Here is a 23,329-nt window from a genome sequence, read left to right as displayed (position 1 = left end):
ATTTTTTTACCCTCCCGCCCTGCTCCCCACTCCCTCATGAACACTTTTTAAAAAAAAATCATTTTATGAGGGGCTCATACAACTCTTATCACAATCCATACATACATCAATTGTGAAAAGCACACTTGCACATTTATTGCCCTCATCATTCTCAAAACCTCCACTCTCAACCCAAACCCCTGGTATCAGCTCCTCATTTTTTCCCCGCTGCCCCTTCCTCATGAACACTTGATAATTTATAAATTATTATTTTGTCATGTCTTACACTGTCCGACACCTCCCTCCCTTCACTCACTTTTCTGTTGTCTGCCCCCCAGGGAGGAGGTTATATATAGATCCTTATAATCAGTTCCCCCTTTCTACCCTACCTTTCCTCTACTCTCTGGTATTACCACTCTCACCACTGGTCCTGAAGGGATCATCTTTTCTGGATTCCCTGTGTTTCCACTTCCTATCTGTACCAGTGTGCATCCTCTGCTTCAGCCGTATTAGTAAGGTAGAATTGGAATCTTGATAGTGGGGGAAAGAAGCATTTAAGAATTAGAGGAAAGTTGCATGTTTCATTGTCATTACACTGCACCCTGACTGGATCATTTCCTCCCCTGACTCTTCTGTAAGGGGATGTCCCATTACCTACAGATGGCCTTTGGATCCCCAATCTGCACTCCCCCTCATTTACAATGCTATGATTTTTTGTTCTTTGATGCCTGATACTGGATCCCTTCGATGCTTCGTGGTCACACAGGCTGGTGTGCTTCTTCCATGTGGGGTTTGTTGCTTCTGAGCTAGACGGCCGCTTGTTTACCTTCAAGCCTTAAAGACCCCAGAGATTATATCTTTTGATAGCCGGGCACCATCAGCTTTCTTCACCACTTTTGCTTGTGCACACATTTGTCTTCAATGATCTCATTGGGAAGGTGTGCATCATGGAATGCCAAATTAACAGAACAAAGTGTTCTTGCATTGAGGAACTAGTCGAATGAAGTCCCAATGTCCATCTACTGCCTTAATACTAAACCTATAGAAATATGTACATAGATCTATTTCCTAATTATCAAATATAAATATATTTACATATGTACATGCCTGTATTTAGACCTCTATAAATGCCCTTTGCTCCCTAGTTCTTTCCTCTATTTCTTTTAACTTTCCTTTGTCCCACTATCATGCTCAGCCTTCATTTGGGGTTAGGACATTGTCCTTGATCTATCCCTACCAGGCCTCTCACACCCTCCTTGCCACTAATTTTGGATCACTTGTTGTTCCCTTGTCCCTGGGTTGTTCAATACTACCTCCTTTCCCCCACCTTCCCCTCTCCCATGTCCTCCTGGAACCATCAGTCCCATTGTTTTCTCTTCCAGACTGTTCATCCAGCATATCTTATCTAGATAGACCTGAAGAGATAATTAAAAAAAACAAAAACAAACAAGACATAGACAAAGCGACAAAAGAAAACACAATGACAACAATAAAACCAATGACCATAAATAAACAAAAAGAAAAAATTTTAAAAGAAAAACCTGTAAATAATTCAAGGTCCATTTTTTGACCTCTAGTAGTCTCCTCCAGTGGAGTCTGATGGGGTGCCACACCCTGGCCCCAAAGCCTATCCTTTGCACTCCCTTGTGACCTCCCTGCTCTGCTATCTCACTGCTTGGTGTGGTGGGGTCAGACCAGGTCAATCCTGACACTGAGTCTCCATTTTTGTCCTCCATAGGGCCATGGGTCCGTGAGGAATGTCACGTCTCATAATGGGGCCAGCCATATGGTTCACTCTGTGCTTTGGCTGCTCTGAGTGGGGATATCATCCTCAGGATTTGGTGGGCCAGGATGCACTTCACTCTCTCTCTCTCCCCTTCATTTGCTCTGTGTGCTCTGATCAGACATGTCCCTTTCCCCAAGCTGCAGCTTCAGTGCTGTCCTTTAAAGTAAAGTCTTCTGACGGGGAGGGGCAGTTGTCCACACCGTTGGAATTGGGCCCGGGCCCTCAGACTCCTCCATTGGCTCCCTGCTCCATGTCAGCATGTTGCATTCACATCCCAGAACTCAGGGTTTAAGTCTGGTCCCTCTTTCCCTGTGGAGATATAAACAGTACCCTCCCCTTGAGTGTGTTAGTGCCTGTTGCCCCACTACACATTTCTCTGTACCCCCTTCCTTTTTAGTTGGCTACCATATGTAACCCTGGATTTGGTCTGGCCCCTGCCATACTACTTGGACCTCACCCCAGGAATGTTTGTATTCAGTAACTTTTCCCCTATGCTCCTTTTGCATTTTTTTTAAAGCTTACCTCTGAGGACTCAGGTTGTACTTGTCCTTTTGTGCTTGGCTTACTTCACTCAGCATAATTTCCTCCAGTTCTTCCCATGCGACAATATGCTTCATGCTTTTTAGCGATGCACAGTACTCCATTGTATGTATGTACCCCAGTTTTTTAATCCATCCTTCTGTTGATGGAAATTTGGGTTGTTTCCAACTCTGTGCAATTGTGAACTGTGCCGTGATGAACATTGGAGCACAGATGTCTAGCAATGGTTTGTTTCTTGCCTCTTCTGGGTATATGTTGAATGTGGGGGGGGGGGGGTTGCTGGTTTTTTTGTTTTCTTTTTCTGAGTTTTGAGAGAACATCTCTATTATACAGTTTCCACAATCTGTGACATTTCTTTCTTCTAAATTTAGTTTTCTGTCATCTACAAGTAACTAGTTTTATGTAATCTGTAAGTTTCTACTAATTAAAAATGTTAAATGTCTTAAAGGCCTGAAGATAAGCAATAAGCCATCTAGCTGAGAAACAACAAAATCCACATGGAAGAAGCACACCAGCCTGTCCCAACATGATTTCTGAAGACAAAGCGGGTGCATAAGCAAATGTGGTAAAGAAAGCTGAGGGTGCTTGGTTATCAAAATATATAGAATCTGGGGTCCCATAGACTTGAAGATAAATAAGCGGCCATCTAATAGAAACAATAAAGCCCATATGAAAGAAACAAACCAACCTGTGAGATCATGAGGCATCGAAGGGGTCAGGTATCAAGCATCAAAGACCAAAAAAATCAGCACTGTGAATGAAGGGGAGTTCAGAGTGGGAACCCAGGGCCCATCTGTGGGCAATTGGAAGGAGATGAGCGGTTCAGGGTACATGTAGCAATGATGAAACATATAATTTTCTTCTAGTTCTTGAAAGCTTCCTCCACCCCGACTATCATGAACACAATTCTATCTTATAAATCGGACTGGACTGGAGGGTGTACACTGGTACAGATAAGAACTGGAAACACAGGGAATCCAGGACAGATGAACCCCTCAGGACCAGTGGTTAGAGTGGCGATAATGGGAGGGTGGAGGGAAGGTGAGTGAGATATGGGGAACAGATAACAAGTATCTACATATAGCCCCAGAGTACTGACAGTGGAGAAGTGGGTGAAGGGAGACACTGGACAGTGTAATATAATGACAAAATAATAATAATTTATAAATTTTCAAGGGTTCATGGGGGAGGGGGAGTAGAGAGGGAGGGGAAAAGTGAGGAGCTGATACCAAGGGCTCAAGAAGAAAGCAAATTTTGAGAATGATGAGGGAAACATTGCACAAAGGTGCTTGACACAATGGATGTATGTATGGATTGTGATAGGAGTTGTACAAGTCCCCAATAAAGTGATTTTATTATTACAAAAGTCTAAAAATTAAACTCATAGGTATCTCTTCCACAGGAGAGTTATTTCCTTTCTCTCCCCTTTTCCTTAGGAGATTTTTAAACAAAATTAGTTCTTTAATCTTCAAATTCTTGGTGTTTAGTATTATGTCTAAAACACAGCAGATTTTCAAGAAATTTGTCTGAGTTGAAATGTAATTTATAAGCCTGAAGTTTGTGGGGTTTTTTTTTAACCAGTAATTCTGACTCAATTTTAGTAGTTCTGTCATTAACTCTTTAGATTATTTAGAACTATTTCCTCATTTATTATCTTTGATTTTAGAATTTCCCATGTTTAGATATTTTTGTTCTCATTATTTTGATTATTTCATAAAAGAAACACAGAAGTTAATTCCTATGGAAATATCACTGTATTTATAAAATTGAATAATGCTATGTTCTACCATTTAAAAAAATTCTTCCTATTTTCATCCAATATATGTATCTTTAAATGCTTTGTTGAGTTCCCTTATTGTCTTATTTTGCTCTTTTTTGTTGAGTAGAAGCAAAGATATCGCAATGATCTTACCTAAATTCCCGAGCATTTAAAACCCACAGATATTATTTTGCTTTTATATTGCTGTTGATATTTCATATTGCTTTTGCTCATTACTGTATTGTATCTTTGAACAATTGATGAGCTATAAAATGCTGTACTGTCACAGTTGAAACCCTAGACCTCCCGTTAGCCCATGGGGACTCATTTGGCAGAAGGCCACCACACCAGTTCTTTTGAGGCTTAGTTTCCAGATTCAACTTTAATTACTGCCAAATTATGAACACTCGGGGAATTTAATTGCTCATTATATTTGTCACGGTGGTGTCACAGACCCAAATAAAGGCTGTTTCATTCTAAATATTTGTGGGTGTTAATTTGGCCTAAACATGTGCATTTTGGATTTCTTATTTACCTAAATTGTAAAGTATAGCCCTTATGGACAGAAATAAGAAATATGCACAGAGAACAACTACTCAGCTTGTAACCCTGATATTTCTAGTAATAAAATGTTCTCCATATAGTTCAGCATCTTAATTTAACTATTGTTCTATCATGTTCTTTATACAGTTCAACAAATGAATTTAACTATTGTCATGTTTACTCTATTTAATTTATTGTTTAGGATTTGAGTCTTCCTCTGGGATCATACCTTAAAAGCTTTAGAAGTGTAGTACCAACAGAACACACATCATTCCTCTTGTTCCTGAATGATTCCGCCCCCTCCCTAGCCACCGCCCCCCCCCCACTAGTCATTATTCAGTTCTACCTTACAAATTCGGCTAAACCAGATTACACACATTGGTACAAATAAGAGTTCTGGACACATGGAATTCAGGACAGATAAAATCCTCAGGTATGGTAGTGGGAGGGGACATGGGAGGGAGGGGGAGGAAGAGGGAGAAAGGAGGAACACATCAAAAGGATGGAAATATAGCCCACTCACAGGGGGACAAATCACAAAAAATGTGGGTGAAGGATACCACGGACAATGTAAGACATTAAAGAACTACAATAATATATAATTGGATTCATGAGGGTGAGAGGGTGGGGGAGGGAGGGGAAAGGCGAGGAGCTGATACCAAGATTTCAAGTAGAAAATAAATGTTTTGGAAATGTTGATGTCAACATATGTACAATTATGCTTAGTACAATTGAATGATGGATTGTTATAAGATTTGTAAGAGACCCCCAATACAATGATTAATAAAAGCAAAACAAGTAGAAAATTGAGAATTACGGTCTTGGATACTCTATCTGGTGTCTATGGGTCAAAATCAACTTGATGGCCATGGATTTTTAAACTTAAAAAAACCATAAACCTTACTAACTATAATTTTGGAAAAGATATCTTAATCTTTCTATGCCTGTTCCCTCATTTGTTACAAAAATGATTGTATACACCTTTTGGTTGCTGGGTGAAGCTCCTGGAAGAGCACCTAGCATATTACATAAGGATCAGTGTTCGCTATGTTTACTGTGGTTCATCCTGATCTGTCACAAACCTGCAAAGCATGCCATTATTGATGATAAAGACATTTCAACCCTTTGCTAATTGTTATTGCTTATTGTGTTAGTTTGGGTAGACTAGAGAAACAAATTCATAAGCACACTTATGTGTATAAAATAGAGTTTTATTTAAAGGGTACATGTACATTAAGAAAGCATCCCAACCCAGTCCAGTCCAAGCCCATACATCCCATATTAGCCCATATGTCCGGTACCAATCTATAAAGTCCTCTTCAAACTCACGGAACACATGCAATAATGCTGAATGCAGAATGGTCACAGGCCAGTGGGTGGAAACTCTTTGGATCCTATGGCATTGTAAGCATCTCAGCGCTGGCAGGGGTCTCCACATGACTTCTCCAGCTTCCAGGGCTACATCAGGGTAAATCCAGGTGGCTTCTCCTCAGGAATGTCTCACAAGGAGTCAGCCTTGCCAGTAGAGAATCGCCAAGGGATTGAGTAGAGTGACATGGTGTCTTCTACCACTAAGGAGGATAAAATAGGAGTTCCCAGGATTCTCAGGAGAAGGCCATGCCTACACAGAGGCCTCATTGGGTATATCTTGATTGACAGGCCAGACTCCACCCCTTCACTTGTAATTCTCTCAAATTGACACCAGATTATGTAACGATCACATGTTATTAAATGCTGTTGAGTTGGTCTCACTCTGCAGTAACACTTAGAGCAGAAAGATAAAGTGCTAGATCTTTTTTCACCCTCAGGATCAATGCCATTTCATCCCATTGGTGCACCCATTGTGTCAAACGATCTTTTGAAAGTGTGTCTCTTTATCTAACCTTCTACTTTACCCAGCACGGTGTCCCTTTCCAGACACTGGGCTCTGCTGATAAGATGTCCAAAGCAAATGAGACAAAGTCTAGCAGTCATTGCTTCTAAGGAGCACTCTGTCTTTACTTCCACGAAGACAGATTGGTTTGTCCTTCTGAGAGTCCATGGTATATACAATATTCTTAGCCAGCACTATAACTCAAATACATCAATTCTTTTTTGTCCTCATTCATAGTTTTTTTTCCCTCATGCATATTAGGTGATTGGAAATATCATGGTTTGGGTCAGGTGCACCTCTGTCATCAAAATGATATCTGTGCTTTTAAATTTTAAAGCGGTCCTTTGCCTTATAACTCAGTATGTAATGAGACATTTGACTTCTTGATTACTGCTTCCATGGATGTTCCAAGTAAACTGAAATATTTGACAAATTCAACCTTTTCTTCATTATCATGTGTGTTAGTCTGAGTAAACTAGAGCAACAATTCCACAGAAACTCATATATGTATGAGAGAGTTTTTTTATAGAGAGAGTTAGTGTACATTCAGAAAGCATCCCAATCCAGTCCAGTTCAAGCCCATAAGTCTGACTTAGCCCACATGTCTGATACTGAGCTACAAAGTCCTCCTCACACTCACAAAACACACACAATGATGCTGAATGTGGGAGGATCACAGACCCGTAGTTAGAAGGTCTTTGAATCCAGTGGCGATGTAAGCATCTCAGCGCTGGCAGGGGTCTCCACCTGGCTTCTCTAGCACCCAGGGCTGCATCAGGGTAAGTCCAGGTGGCTTCTCCTCAGGGATGTTTCGCCCAAAGCGAGCCTTGCCAGCTAAGGTGGCCGCACGCTGTCTGATCAGCAGAGAACCAGAAGGGCAAACACATCACATTCTATTTCTTGTAGGTCCAGTTGTAAGCACTTGTGATTTTTTATGTTGTATTATTGTTGTTGTTAGGACTCATTTAGTTCTATCTGACCTATAGCGACCCTGTGCACAACAGAACAAATCACTGCCTGGTCCCATGCCATCCTCACAACTCTTCCTATTGCTATGTCCCTTTGTTGTATTGAAATCCATACAAAAAGGTTGTACTTTCATCAGTCCTTGACTTTCACTAAGTCTTCTTAGCCTCAGCAAGCAAGATTATGTCATTTGCATATTTAGGTTGTTATTGAGTTCTCCAGTCCTGAAACTGTGATCTTCTGCATACATTATAGTTTCTCAGATCATTTCTTCACCATACATATCAAGTACAGGAAAGGATACAACCTTGACGCACAACTTGGCTGATCTTAAGCCACACGGTATCCCTTTACTCTGTCAATTGATTTCCCGTGTGTCTACCAGCTCTGCCAGAGCACAGGTGAATGTTCTAGAATTCCCATTCTTCACAATGTTATCCATAGTTTGCTATGAACCACACTGTGAAACTACACAGTTAAATGGTTCTGTATAGTCACTAAAAGGCAGGTAAAAGTTTTGTAGTTTCTAATATCTGGAAAGATCTATCTGATGTCAGCAATACTATCCTTCCTCTTATGTTATCTTCTGAATCTAGCTTGGATTTCTGGAACTTCCATATTGATATACTGCTACAATTATTTTTAATATTTACATTATGTTATTTGAATGTAATATTATTCATAAGTTAGAGCCTCACATTTTTGTGGCAAATGGAACCAAAAGAAAATGGAATCCTCCCAGAATCTTTTGGAGCCTGTTTGTGTCTTTCAAAAACCTCTGTTACACTCTGTTGTATCACCTTTCTTTGTGGCTAGCAAAAAATATGATTCCCTTCCAGTCAATTGCTTAAGAAATTATCTTCCAAATTTCTTGGCATATAAATGAGTACCTCTAGCATGTTGTCTATTTGTTGGAACATCTTGTTATTCCATCAATTTCTGGAGCCTTATCACCAATGTCTTCAGTGCAGCTTAGATTGCTACCCCTTCAAATAACTAAATGGTGACAAATTATTTTTAGTACAGCAACCCTGCATATCCCTCCCATCTTTTGATGCTTCCTGTGCACGAGAATTCCATATGTTGCACTTAGTACACTTCAGCATTGCACCTCGAGGCTTGAATTTTTTCTTCACTTCTTTTCAGCTTGAGAAATGCTGAGTGTTCTGCCCTTTTTGTTTTCTAAGTTCATGTCTTTGCAAATTTTATTATAAATCCTTGTCTCATGAGCTGCCCTTTAAAATTTTCCCTTCATCTCTTTCACTTTATCATCTCATCCATTCACTTCAGTGACTTCTCAAGAGCAAGTTTCAGATGGTCTTCTGATATTAATGTTATTTTTTCTCTACGTCCTGCCTCTTAAATGACGTTGTTGACATTATGTTCTTGACGTCCCACAACCTGTCGGCTCATCATTCATTAGTGCTCAATGTGTCAAATCTGTTCTTGAGGTGGTTTCCAGATTAATTTGAGACATACTCAAGGTTGTATTTTATCTCTTTTGTACATGTTTTTGTTTTCTTAAGATATAACTTGAACATTTCGCTTGAACATTTGGTGATCTGTTCCCTAGTCAATCATTGGCCTTCATTCATGATATTGAGCTTCTCTGTGGTCTCTTTCCACAGATATAATCAGTTTTGTTCCTGCACGTTCCATCTGGCAGGTCCAGCTGTATAGTAACTTCTATGTTGGTGAAAAAGGCATTTCCAATGAATAATTTGTTGAACTTGCAAAATTCAATGAAGTTATTTCTATTACCAAAGCCACTAATCCTTGTTTGTTTCCAACTTTGGCTTTCCCATCCTCAGTGATTATCAATGCATCTTGAATGCATGTTTGATCAATTTCAGGCTGCAAAAGTTGGGACAAAACTTACATTTTTTTATCCTTGCCATTAGTGGTTGCTACATAAATCGGACTGATAGATTTATTAACTGGCCTTTCATATTAGGGGATGTAATCCAACCACTGAGAGATATTTTAAAAGTGCATGGTGACTATAACACTAGTTTCCTTCACTTTGTCATTCCTGGCATAGTAGACCATACGATGGCACATTTCAAGGTTTCCAATACCAATATATGATGATCTTCTAGATTTACATTTCACTCTTGCCAACTTTTAATTTTCTTAGGTTCATTCATATTGGAAGATGCACAAAATACTTTTGGGAAGAATTGTCTCTTCAAAATACAGTTGACTTAATGATGTGACTGTGGAAAAATTTAGAAGCCAAGATTTGCTAATGTAGCATGACTCAAAATAAATGGAAAATGCTACAAACATCCATTAATAATAGGAGCATACAATGTGTGAACTATGAAGTCTGAATGTTTGAAGTTGTCAAAGTGAAGATAGAGCTTTCACTAATTATATGGGAACACTTTCACTGTAACACCTGGAGTGCTTCGCTAATGCTAAATTCCATACCTTTCGTGTCTTTTGTTGTTTTTTTTTGTGTGTGTGTGTGATTTTTTTCATTTGTCTTTCTTCAAGGTATATAGGTTGTTGACATTATTCTTTCTAGTGATTTATTAATAATAACTAATTTTTGTTGTTGTTACATTATTAACCAGTGAAGTACTTTGTTCATTCAATAGTTGTTTTTATCTCATTTACTTTTGATTTCCTTGTATTCTTTGCTACCAAAAATAATAAAACTATATTACAACTAAAAACAAAATAGCTTGCTTCCTCTGTGAAAGTTACAACTTTCTCATGTGATGATTTTGGTCAAAGGAAATTAAGACTTGGAGTGTAGTAGGTAAAATTCACCACCAAAGGGAAGGCAATTATTTAGATTTATTAGCAACCTCTTTTTGGAACAGAACATTGCTTTTCTATTTCTTATGTATGTCTGAAGTCCCATTTTGGAATTGCACTCTCCTGACATGCAGAATGTCCTAGAATGAATGGCATACATAGTTGTCATTGACAAATGGTGGTCATTTTTCCTCCAGTCCGTGCCCACATGATCTGGACTAAGGACTGTCTTGTGTAGGAGACCATTGGCTCCATTTTTCCTACTGTTGTCTCTAGGTTTAGGGAAATGTCACTGATTGTAGTTGTGACAATGTACCCTTCTTGTCTCTCACGAAGTGGCTATCGGAAGTTTAATGTTATTGAGATGTTTATCACATATAGAAAAAAATTATATTTGTCTGATTGGAAATCATGTCAAGATTTGACTCTTCTTCTTTTGTAACTTTACATCTTGTTTTTGAAAAATAGAAATCTTGGGCTTGATTTCTAGCTTAGAACCCAGAAATATTTTTGGTCAACATAAAACAAACAAAACTATTTAATTGTTTGCGATGCTTGTTTTCCTTTATTGCTTTGCTGCCTGAGGAGACCCAAGGAGTCTAAAACAGAACATTCTTTGTTTTACTTTTATTCACCCGAATACTCATTTAAGGTTCCCTTTACAGCTGAGGAGCTGTGGTGTAGTGCTTACATGTTGGGTGGTGATTTGTCAGGCTGGCTGTTCCAATTACCAACCCATTCTGTAGGGGAACAAAGGGAGTTTCTATTCCATCAACACTTACAGTCTTGGAAGCTCACAGGAGCAGTTCTACCCTGTCCTACAGAGTTTCTATGAGTTGTTATCAACTTAATGGCAGCGAATTTTCTTTAAGTTAGCTTTTATACCTGATGACAGAATGTGATTTGAGCGATTTGAAATACAATCAGTTTTAAAGTTAAGGTATCTCTTATTAAGAAAGAGGAAGCCTTCAAACATCAGTAGCTTATCCTCAGCTAGCGTGGAAATGTGACTCTTCTCAGTTCCTAGAATTACAGTGAGCTCAGTGGGGATTCTTAAGGTCTTCTCTATCTGTTCTCTCTCCGGTAAACAAGATAGCATTTTTATGTTTTCTCGCGGTGACTTTTAATTCTGAAGTTTATCAAGTACTAGGCCTTAAGCAAATAAATAGAATAATAATTGTATTTATTTCTCCTTTAATACTTTCATTAGCTTACTTCCCCACACTAATGGCTTCCAAGATAAGGTTTAAAGTTGCAATGGGGTTGCCTAGGAGGAAGAAGGAGATGAGGCTTTAGAGGAACCACAAGAAAAACGAGTATGTTCATTCTTTACTCTCAATCCATACCAGCGTGACAGATGTAAAAGGATGGAAATACATGGTTATTTTAACAGCCAGACCATCTGTATAGATAAAAAATATACATTTGAAAAGTATAACTTTCGAAGTGTTTTTTAAAAGATTTCCTATGCATCCACAAAGTTAAGTCAGAAAGTATTGCGACTCTGGTTATAGTTTGTATATGCCGTGGTTTATGCCAAACAGAACCTGTTTAAACATCTCTCCTGCATACAGTGGGTAACCAAAGACAGATTCTAACAGAGTGATCGTGTCATATTCAAGTCAGTTCCACACGTCGTGACCATGTGTATAACCGAACAAAATACAACACTGCCTTGTCCTGGGTCACCCCCAGACTTGCTATTATGTGTGAAACATTTATTCCAACCATTATACCAGCTTTTGGATACAGAAGAGACCTTGATATCAAATATAGTTTAAGGAAAACATTTATTGTTTCTGGAATGGGACAAATAGACTTCAAAGCCAAAGCTACTTCATACAAATGAGGAAGACCATCAGCAAAGGCCAAAATAGAGTCTAAGGATTCATAGTCAGAATGCCACTTAAATAAAGCGTGGAGCAAAGGAAATTGCCACAAAATTTTGATTGATGCAGGTTAATACACCACAGTAATATGTGAGACTACCAAAGTGGGAATAAGACCATGATTGGGATATGCTTATAATGTTAGACAGAGAAGTTTATGGGATTGGTCTCAAGCCTTCCAACCAAGGTGGTCCGGGCATGATTGCCCTGATAGGCATGACCCAGGACCATGTAACCCTGAATACTAGTCATCTAAGAGAGACTGCTTCTCTCTGCGCTGGTTTGACAGGAGTAGAGATAATTCAGTTCCCAGTGTACTCTGCCTGACTGTTTAGTATCATTGACTCTTAATCATATGCTACTTCTTGAAATACATGAATGTTAACAAGTTGTTTCTGATATAGTGACTTCATGTATTAACCCCACATTCTTCTCATCTTTCCTGGCTTTTTCAATAGTAGGTCAATAGATTTCTTCACTTTTGTAACATGAGGCATGTCTGTTTTTTTCTTCTACCCAATTCTTTCCATTTTAGCCATGCTAAATGAATTAGTCTGCCTCATTGCCTTTTGGTTTCTAAGACCAAATATTTTTGGCATGTTTTATTATAGTAATGCATTGGTAAGAAAAGACTGGGAAAGATGTACCATGGGATTTTCATCCATCTTGAAGATGCACCAGGCCATTCTTTTGAGGGAGTTAAGGACAAACCTAGAAGAGGTTTCTTGGGGGAACTTCTCTAACTGCATGACAAATGATTCTTTCCTCTACAGATTTCTTTGTGTTCTCCAAGATCAGAGAACGTTTGAAAGGCGCATGATTGGATCTCCAGAGAATGTCAGCACTGTCTCTTTGATGAGGCATAAATGGAAACATGCAGCATTCTTCGGGGGAACTGTCAGAGAAATATGCACACCTCATTCAGTAATGTGTAGCTCTAGAGTAATGGTTCTCAGTCTGTGGGTCGCGACCCTTCGGGAGTTGAAAGACCCTTTCACAGAGCTCGCCCGATTCATAACAGTAGCAAAATTAGAGTTATGAAGTAGCAATGAAAATAATGTTATGGTTGGGGAGTCACACAATATGGGGAACTGAGTTAAAGGGTTGTAGCATTAGGAAGGCCGAGAGCCACTGCTCTAGAGAGAGCATATGTTGAGAGAAGCAACCATATTTTGTTTTACATGGTTTCCATAATTTTGTAGCCATACTTTTTGACTCACCCTCACATTTCAATGTGCAATGACATTTCAAAAGATGTATCATATTAGCATTCTTTTTTGAAGGTTTTATAAATTATAAGCAGTAACATATGATTTTTAGAAATTGATTACATATTATTAAACAGTTTTTCCTCAAGGGCTTAAAGTGTGAATAATGAGATGAAAAGAGAATTTTTGTGGACTCTGCATTTGCAATTGATTCTAAGCTGCCAAATTGTAGGATTTTAACAGGCTGGATTAAATCTTTACTCTCTGTGACTTTTTTTGCCTTGGATATTATTATTTCAGTATATGGAGTGACTACGCTATATCTTAAACTTTCTCTTTAATATTGTCCTCTAATCACCAGCCTTTTACATTGATATTAATGATTACATTAAATATTTTATATAGCAGCCTGAGTCAGAATGATTGACTAATTCAAGACTATTGTTTTAAAATGAGATTCAGATACAGTGATAGCTGATTTTGTTGATCACTGTTGATAAGTGCTACCTCTAAAAATTTTCCAGAAACCAGTCAATGGAACAAAATAGAAATATCATGTCATAGATTGCAGGCTTCTCCTGCTATCCAAAAGTAGAGTGTTCCTATGAAATATTTTGTAAGCCGAAATGGAATAGAGTGAAGAAGTGCTTATTTTTAATTTATATGGGAAACATTTTCAGCCTTTCAAGAACCAAAAGATAACTCACCAAAAGCTGTACTCTGACACTTGAATATGCGCTACCATCACACTGTCCTCAAGGCAGTCTTTAGGGAGCAGAAAACTAACACTTTCACTGCCATTTAGTTTATCCTGATTCTCAGTGACCCTAAAGGAGAGTAATTCTGCTCCTGTGAGTTTCCGAGACTCTAACTCTTTACAGAGGAAGTCTCTTTCATCTTTCTCGTGCAAAGGAACTGGTGAGTTCCAACTGTTGGACCTTGTCGTCCGCGGCCTATTCTATAGCCGATTATGGTATCACCAGGGCTCCGTAAGGCGCAGATAGCCTCCGCTTTGCAACTGCGAGTGGGTTGGAACCCAAATAACACAAACCTATAGCATAGGTAGGCACAGTTCAAAGTGACATCTCAGTATGTTGAGGATAGTTCCTGTGGAAAGAGCTAGCTCATTGCTTTGGGTGTGAGTTCATCCTTAATGGCTTATGGAGAAAGAAAGGCCAAATGTATGCTTTGTTTTGTATCATTTTTTTCATAAAAATAAAATTCCTTGCTGCATGTCTTTGGGCTTGCAAACACAGGTATTAATGCTGTCTTGTGTGACAGCAAAGTGGTGTGAAGGGAGCTGTTAAAAAGGGGAGCATCTTTATCCCTCTTAAATGAGGCCGTTTGAGTCAGGATTGGCACAGCGGCAGTGAATTTAGCTTTTCTTTAGGAACAAAATTGCCATCATGTCAATTCTGAGGATTTCCCAGGATATAAGTATTCACAAGAGCAGATAACTTAAAAAATCATTGCTTGGAATTAATTCTGACTCATGGTGACTTTACCAGACAGGGTAGACCTGCTCTGTGCTTTCAAGACTCTCACTCTTCCCAGAAGGAGAAAGCCACATTTTTATCCTATGGAGAGACACTCCAGTCTTTACCAGTGACCACCTTTGGTCTCCCCGTTAGGAAAAGAAATAGAAATATTTATCTTTTACTTACCTATCTGTCTATATTGGAAAACAAAAATATAATAAACATGCATTTTCACATCAGATTTATTGACTATCTGTCGGGGGATAACATGGCATTTTTTTTCTACATGGAGAGACAATAATCTATACTTCGGGGACAAACATGGTTGTGAAAGTTTCTTCAATGTTGAGATTTAAATCTGAGACTCAATATTGTTCCACCTGAATTGATGAGGTTTGTTCTGTGCTATTCATTTACGACACAGTTGCAGAGAAAGTTAGTATAATTAGAATATATGACTACGTTTTTGTTAGGTACCATCTAGTTGAATCAACAGAAGTAAACACTGCCCAATCCTGTGCCATCCACACAGTTGTTATGGTTGTGTCTGTTGTTACAGCCCGTCAGTCAGTCCATCTCATGGAGGGTCTACCTCTTTTTCCCTGCCCCTCTACTTTACCAAACATGACAGCATTTTCCAGGGATGGGCCTCTCATGAGAACATGTTCAAAGTACATGAGGTGACGTCTTGTTTGCCATCCAAGGAGCATTCTGGCTGTACTTCTTATAAGACAGATCTGTTTGTTCTTTTGAAAATATCATGTGCTGGGTCAGGTGCACCTCAGTCCTCAAAGAAGCATCAATAGTTTTATAGTGGCTAAACTATTAAAAATCAGAATGAAATTTAATTTCAGAAACCCTGAGTGAGAGTACAACCACACTCTTTTGTTGCATTTCTTAGGTGAAAATCATTTGTATTACATGACAAATTACTTGAAATGAATGCTCCCAGTTAATAAAATTTTTTATTTCGTAAGAAAGCTGAGTACAGTTGTATATTATCTTGCATGTTGAAAGTTGCATGTAATTGTAATTAACTTTATAACATGACATTTTTTCCTTTTATTGAGTTATATCTCCCATCCTCTATTCCTAGTACCACTCTGTAGTTGCAAACTAAGCAAAACAAATTTACAGTCAAAATATACTTTTGGACAGTAGGAAATATGAAAGGTTTTCTAAACTCATTGCTAAATAAGCAGAGAAAGCATGACTTTATCAGTGAAATAACTATTATATAGAAAATATAAAATTAATATATCTTGAAAAGTCATGATACTTCTATTACTTTCTTATGGTTATCATATCAGTATTCTATTTTATAAAAAATAAATACAAATATTTCCAAAAAGTTTTAATATAGGACAATGGAAAAATATAAAGAATTCCCTTAATCTTGCCTACTCAAACCCAGTATTGCTACACATTGGCACCTATTTTATATGCTGTCTATGTTATGTATCACACTTGTGAAATTTTTTGAAGTCAAAATTTAACATGATCTCAAAACTTGCAGTTTTGGAAATGCCAAAAGAAGTGTAATGGTATGATGTCTGGATTAGGTCCAAAGATATGTGTTTGAAAGAAAAAAAGGTGTTGAATGGAAGAAAACCTCCCACCAACTTAGGGAGTGAGGCGAGAAGTGGATTTGCTCCCATTTTGTCCACTGCATTACTAGCTACTTAACCTCAAAATAACAAGTAGAAAAAGCATTTTAGGTCTAAGTTTCCTTAAGTATGCATGCAGTGTGGGATGATGACAATGATGGTGAAAGAACAGCAACAACAGTAATTTATAACAAATGATTTCTCCTGAGTGCTAAGTCATGCATTATTTTAATTCCTAAAAACATTGCATAATAAACAATATCATCCTTCCCCTTTAAAAAAGGAAAGAATTTCCCATTTTTCAACATTGTGAAGTCATTTGAATAAATATTTTATTTCTAGTCATCATTGATTTTGCTTGTTAGTTTGCCATAATTTTAATCATGTTGTGCAATGCATGTAATTTATAATGTCTTAAAAATTACTCCTTGTTATACACATATTGGCTTGTTAAAAATCTGCTTAAGCAGCATTTATAAGGAGAGTATGACATCTTTTATGTCAGAGTACTCTATTTAGCTATTCCTTTATAGTTGAAAATTCAACAATTTTTCTCTTTCTGCATTGGATATCTTTTATAATAAATTTATTCTTTCAAATAAATAAAAATTATAAGCCTGCTATTTTCTAGAAAGTCTTATATTTGCTTAAATGTAACATTTTTATTTGTCCTTTTGTGTTTCTGCCATATGGCCAATGTTTACACAAATGAGATAGGAAAACATATATTTTCTGAGTGGATTTAACTAATTTATGCTCCAGCAGTAGTTGAAAAGTATTCTTCAGTGGCCTACTTCATCCACATAGTTCAGCCATTGTAATTGTACAAATGCCATTTTAAAAACCCGTCAGTAAAAAAACCAAAAGTTCATAATTCAATTACTGAAGTGTCAAAAGCTTATCAAGATAAGTAGAACCAGTTCCAGGAATTGGGCATTTAGAACAAAATTCTAATAAGAAATAATAAAATAACAGCTGTTGGCTAGCATTTAATGTTTATTATTACAGACACTTTGATGTATTTTTTTTATTTATTCTTTAATTTGAGCTATAGTGATGTGTAATTGCATTTTGATTTCTAATCCAGGATTCAAACTCTCTTTTTCAGACTTATAATTGCATTGTAATTACATACAGATGATCACACAAATCTCAAGAACTATGCCATTTTGTATGTTTTTTCAAAGTAATCTTTGATTATAACCAGCCAAAGAGCATCCATTCAAAGCCAACAGCCTCTCCACAGGAGAAAGAGGCTGTCTGCTCCCATAAAGATGTATATCCTTGGAAACCCTATATTGGGTTACTATGGGTTGGAATCAACTCATGCAGTATTTGAAGGTTTGATTTAGTGGGTATTTTGTGATTTAATTTGCATCATATAGGTGATTGGCAATGCTGAGTATCTTTCATATTCTACTTAGTAGTTATTTTATATCTTTTCAAATAATTGCCTTTTGATATCCTTTGCCCTGGTGCCCCCATTGGGCAAATTTTGGACTGCTAACAATAAGGTCAGAGGTTTAAACCCACCACTGACTCAAGAGGAGATATATGAAGCAATATGTTCCTGTCAAGATTTACTACCTCAGAAACTTTAGAGAGAATGAGACTTTTTCTTATGTACTTTGGACATGTTGCCATGAGAGACCAGTCCCTGTAGAAGGACATTATGCTTGGTAAAGTAGAGGGCAGCCAAAAGGAGAAAATCCTTGACAAGATGGATTGACATAGTGGTTTCAGCAAGGAGCTCAAGCATAGGAATAATTGTGAGGATGTTGGAGGACTGGTTAACATTGTGGTTGCTATGGGTTGGAAAATGTGTTAGTCTGGGTAGACTAGAGAAACAATCCATAGACTCTGAATGTGTATAAGGAAGAGCTTTATATACAAGAGCAATTGATTATTGAGAAAAGTTCCAGCCCAGTCCAAACCAATTCTAAGTCCAATATTTACCCATATGTCCAATACCAATCTGTAAAGTCCTCTTCAGCCTCACGAAACACATGCAATGATGACGAATGCAGGAAGATCACAGACCTGTGGGTGAAAAGTCTTGCAGATACAGTGGAATTGTAAGCATCTCATTGGTGGCAGGGATCTCCAAGTGGGTTGGAATGAGGAGACAGAGAGAGAGAGAGAGAGAGAGAGAGAGAGAGAGAGAGAGAGAGAGAGAGAGAGAGAGAGAGAGAGACAGAGAGACAGAGAGAGACAGAGAGAGACAGACAGAGACTGTCTTCTTTATCCAAGGAGGAAATCCCAGATACCCAGAATTCTCAGGGCAAGGTCATGCCTACACAGAGGCTTCTTTGGCTATACAATGATTGACAGGCTAGATTCCACCCCTTCACATAATCTTCAAATCGACACCAGATTATGTAACTACCACAGAAAGGATTGACTAGCACTTAACAACAATGGGTTTCTTATTTGCATTTTCCTGATAACAGGTGAAATTCAACATATAAAAATTGAATATTGGATATTTTCTTCTATGTAGTGCTATATAAAGCAATTTCCCATTGGCTTATTTATCTTTTGCATATTAATTTGCAGTAGTCATTTTTTATGAGTGTAAATAATTAAGTTAATGTGATACTTGCTCATGTTTAGCCAATTAACGAGTGGAACAAAATAGACTGCAGAAACAGATTCTTGAATATACTGTGAATTAATTTTTGAAAAAAATGTATCTTCATGGAATTGTGGGTAGAATGAGCTATTCAATAAATTGGTTTATTTGGTTACCTTTACAATGTGATTATCTATCTTATACCATTCTGAAATAACTGGCCCTCATGTTTTTAGATATAAATATGAAATAATAAAACTTTCTGATGAAAATATAATGTCTTTATATCCTAAGAGACACAAAGATTCCTTAAAAGCAAAGAAAATAAAACATAGTAAAATAATTGATGAAATGAGAATCATTAAATTTTTTTAACGTTTTCAGAAGACACTACAGAAAAAAATATTTCTAGTGGAAATAGCCAAGAGAAAACCTTTACTCAGAATTAAATATTAAAAGATTTATTTTTTCAATAAATACTTTTCACATTATTTAAGCATATCCTTAACTATATTATCATAATCATTGCCTAAAATTAGGTGAGTAATTAAAAAAATCCTAAGGTAAAAGTAAGTTTATCCATCGGTATATTGGTAAATCAAGTACTTCTGCCACCCATAGCGAAAGAGTTAATCATGAATCTTAGTGATCTTGTAGTCAGTCCCAAGTAGCATTGACCACAAAGTTTTCCAGGCTGTCTTTTTAAGATCATGCAACCAATCCTTCCAAATCTCCACACCAAACTTATTTCCATTGAGTTGATGATGACTCATGGTGACCCTAGAGGACCGGGTAGAATGGCTTTTGTGAGTTGCAGGAACTGCAAGCAACTCTTTATGGGAGTAGAAAGCCTCATCTTTCTCATGGGAGAGGTAGGTGGTCTTGAACTGGTTACGTTGCAGTTAGTTAGCAGCCCAATGCATTACCACTGCCACCAGCGTTCCATGGCACATTTATAAATCGTTTCATAACCTCTCTGATTCTCTAAAACCCAGAGTACTTAGCCTCAATTTGAGTGTTTTAATAAAGAACACATTTATTGTTAAGATATTTAGTTCTTTTAAAATTCATAAACACTAAACCATTAATAATCTATATATCAGTAACTTCTACATGAAATCTAATGTGTCATAAAATTCAGAGGGATAATTTTGGTCTAAATGCATTCCTCCATGTTATGTTACAATTATATGAAGACCATGCAAAATTAAGTGTGTATTATATATAAGAATCTATTTACTTTTGGTAACTTTAAAAAAAGTCTTAGAAAATTCAATACAGTAATGTTATGCTTATCAGAAAAATGGAAGCATTAATAGAGTTCAAAATGTTTATGATGTATTTACACAAGTTTAATTGTTTTCAGAACCTAATTTAATGTCATTTAATTTACAGAATTGGAATTTTTTCAATAAATATATGTACAATTAGGAACACCATGAATACAGTTGTATTTTTTTTAAAGATCTGATTATGAAAGTATGGTTCTGCTACTTTCGTTATTATCATCCGGTTGGACTTTATTTTTGGTTCTTAGTAAATGCTGATTTATTTAAAACTAGATATTTCTCATAAAAGTATAGATGAAAGCTTAAATACTCTATTAACTTCTTCAATTGAACTTAAATGAACTTGAGATTATTTGAGTATCTGTATTTTTTATTCCGCTAAACTCTAGAAGTTGTATGACTTGTATGCAATGTTTATTTCTTTAATTTTACCCAATTTGAAAAATTGATAAAAGATTTCTATGACAGTTTTATTTTGTTACTGCTGAGTTCACACTGTCAATTTTAATGAATTCGACCCAATTAAAGTGCTGTGCATACTTTTTGTGAGTTCATAATCTACATAATCAGTTAGATTTTTACAGAACCATTTAGAACATTTTAATCACAGAATATTGGAGGACTGATGCATGTTTTAAATATGTTGCAGAATTGTGAGAAGCTAGAGAATAATTTTGATGACATCAAGCACACGACTCTTGGTGAGAGAGGAGCTCTCCGAGAAGCAATGAGGTAAGTCTGGGTCACCATAGCAACAGTCACAGATGTGGTAAAGAAAAAGTCATTCTTCATTATTGGGGGAACAAATGAGTTCATTGCCACCATTCAGCTCTGTTCTCTAAGGTATTAATTTGTCAGCGGAGAGACTTCCCTTGAGGCTGTACTTTGGTTTTGAAGCTGCATAAATGTTAAGCCTCAGTGCACAGTAAAAAATGTAAATGTTTAATTTGTTACTTAAAATGCTTTAGGGGTGTCTTGTTTTATATTTATACTAAACTGTGTGATTGAATGAAAATATTGCTCATCTAAATTCTGTCTGTATGTAAAAAAATGAACATTATACTATGGTGGTTTAAGTGAGTAGTATTTCCTCCTAATTAATATTTAATTAAAGAAAGGTACTTAACGTTTCATCTTCTGTTAGATTTTATAGTATTATATTACAGGATATTTTAAATCTGATTTACATTTTTGAATATTACAAAGCATGTAGATTAACTGTTTGGAAATGCACTTTTTAATGAGCCTGATACTTTTTTTCTTTCCTCACTTTTTGAACATAACTCTTTCTGAATATTTCTCTTAAGTATCCCCATATTTGATGTCCTTTTGGTGAAGCAATCTTTAAACTTATTTGATCAGAATCAAAGAAGGATTTTTATTATACCTTTGAAATGTTTCCGGAATACAATTTACCATATTTGGAACTAGAAAATAAAAATTAATGAAATAAATTTTAGTTATGACCTCAATAATTTTCAATATCTTTGAGATAATTTCCTATACCAGTAAAGAAATCATATAAACACCTTTATGCAGTCTTTGTGAATAAAATTGATTTTTAAAATATATTTTCTTTCAGTTAATGCACTTTAAAAAATATCTTAAACCAGGGCTTGAAAAAGAAGATGAAAAGAAACAATAAAGCAAAGAGCCTTCCTGTAAGGGTAGTTTAGACCTGATTTTGTTGTTGCTAGCACACAGTTACCATATACCTTCGTGTAGAAGCTGCTCTCATTTAGCAAGCTCCCTTTGACCATGCAAGCAGCAGGAGAAAGTAATTAAATTTAATAGAAGCTGCCCTCATTTTGAAGCCACTTCTATTTAAAACCACAGGGGGAGGTAATTAAATTTAATGGAAACAGTAGCTTCTACACAAAGATACATGGTACTTCTGTATAGATGATTATGATGTCACAAAAAGAGGACTAATATATTACTAGTACTGAAGAATTACCAGCTGGAGCAAGAGAGCCTATTTTATTGTTAATGTCTTTACTAATAAAAAAGAGGGAAAAATAAAACTGAGTACACAATTGAGAATTTGTGTCTCTATAAAAGTAATCTGACATTCTCTGTGAGTTGAAGCTACTGGAAGCAGTAGTAAATTAAAAATAAAGTGTAAAATGTATTGTGGAAAAGGCCAAAGCAAAAATTATGAATGATCATCAGTTTTTCAATATAGGCTTTAATCTGCATCTAAAATTACCACAGTTATAAATTGAACCCCCACATGTTTTTGTATATGCTGATTATAATAATTTTGAATATATTAAAACTGCATACTGATATTTATTTAATAAGCTACAGTTATTCTCAGTAGTTATATCTATTCATTTTGAAGTAAACACCCAGGCACACTTGAAGACAAAGAGAATGCCAACTCTTGAGCTTTGAATAAAAGAACTGAAGGCCAAACACATAGAAAGAATTGCAAAGAGGTGACGTGATTGAAGATGAATGTGAGTGAGGGAAATGGAATGAACAGGAAAAGGATACATAATCAGAATGGGAGATTTGGCATTAAGAAAAAAATTAATTAAGGGAGAATTATGTATGAAGACATTATTAAATTTGGCCAGTTTCTTACTATTTACCGTTTTAGAACATACCAGAATCTCTTACCTTTAAACCAATAGAGATGATGAAGGAATAAAGCAAATATTACTTTATTCATTTCACAGAGTAAACAGGGTTTACAGAGTAAACTTTCAATTTCTCATGGTAGGAGATAAGCCAGTAGTATAAATGTTATAACTCAACGTTTACTTACTTGGCTAGGATATGTACTTTGTTTATAAAGGTAGTATACTGGATTGTTGAATGATTATAGATACTAAATTAATTCATTGTTTTGGGTGACCTAAAATTTATCAACTATATAGTTACCAAATTAGTTAATAGTTTTTGCTGAATTTAAATATACCAATTATATAAAATATACAATAATTTAAATATAAGATTATATGTTTATAATTGTGCTATAATTTCATATTTATTTTTTGCTGTATTTGATTAATACATTTAATTATGTATCAATTATACCCATTATATAGAATAGGTATGACATATAT

The 23,329-nt window shown here is 36.4% G+C and overlaps 1 protein-coding gene across 1 annotated transcript in view; it reads left to right on the top strand.

Annotated features, from left to right (window-relative positions):
- The window catches only part of DPYD (dihydropyrimidine dehydrogenase), a 1,117,227-nt gene that overhangs the window by 137,288 nt on the left and 956,610 nt on the right, over window positions 1-23,329 (top strand). Inside the window, exon 3 of the mRNA XM_075558725.1 lies at window positions 20,905-20,987. Coding sequence (XP_075414840.1) covers window positions 20,905-20,987 — 83 coding nt within the window. The remainder of the gene's footprint in view (window positions 1-20,904; window positions 20,988-23,329) is intronic.

The sequence above is a fragment of the Tenrec ecaudatus genome, chromosome 1 (assembly GCF_050624435.1).
Source record: "Tenrec ecaudatus isolate mTenEca1 chromosome 1, mTenEca1.hap1, whole genome shotgun sequence".
NCBI classification, from domain to species: Eukaryota; Metazoa; Chordata; class Mammalia; order Afrosoricida; family Tenrecidae; genus Tenrec; species Tenrec ecaudatus.
This window is presented reverse-complemented; position numbering and strand designations above follow the sequence as displayed.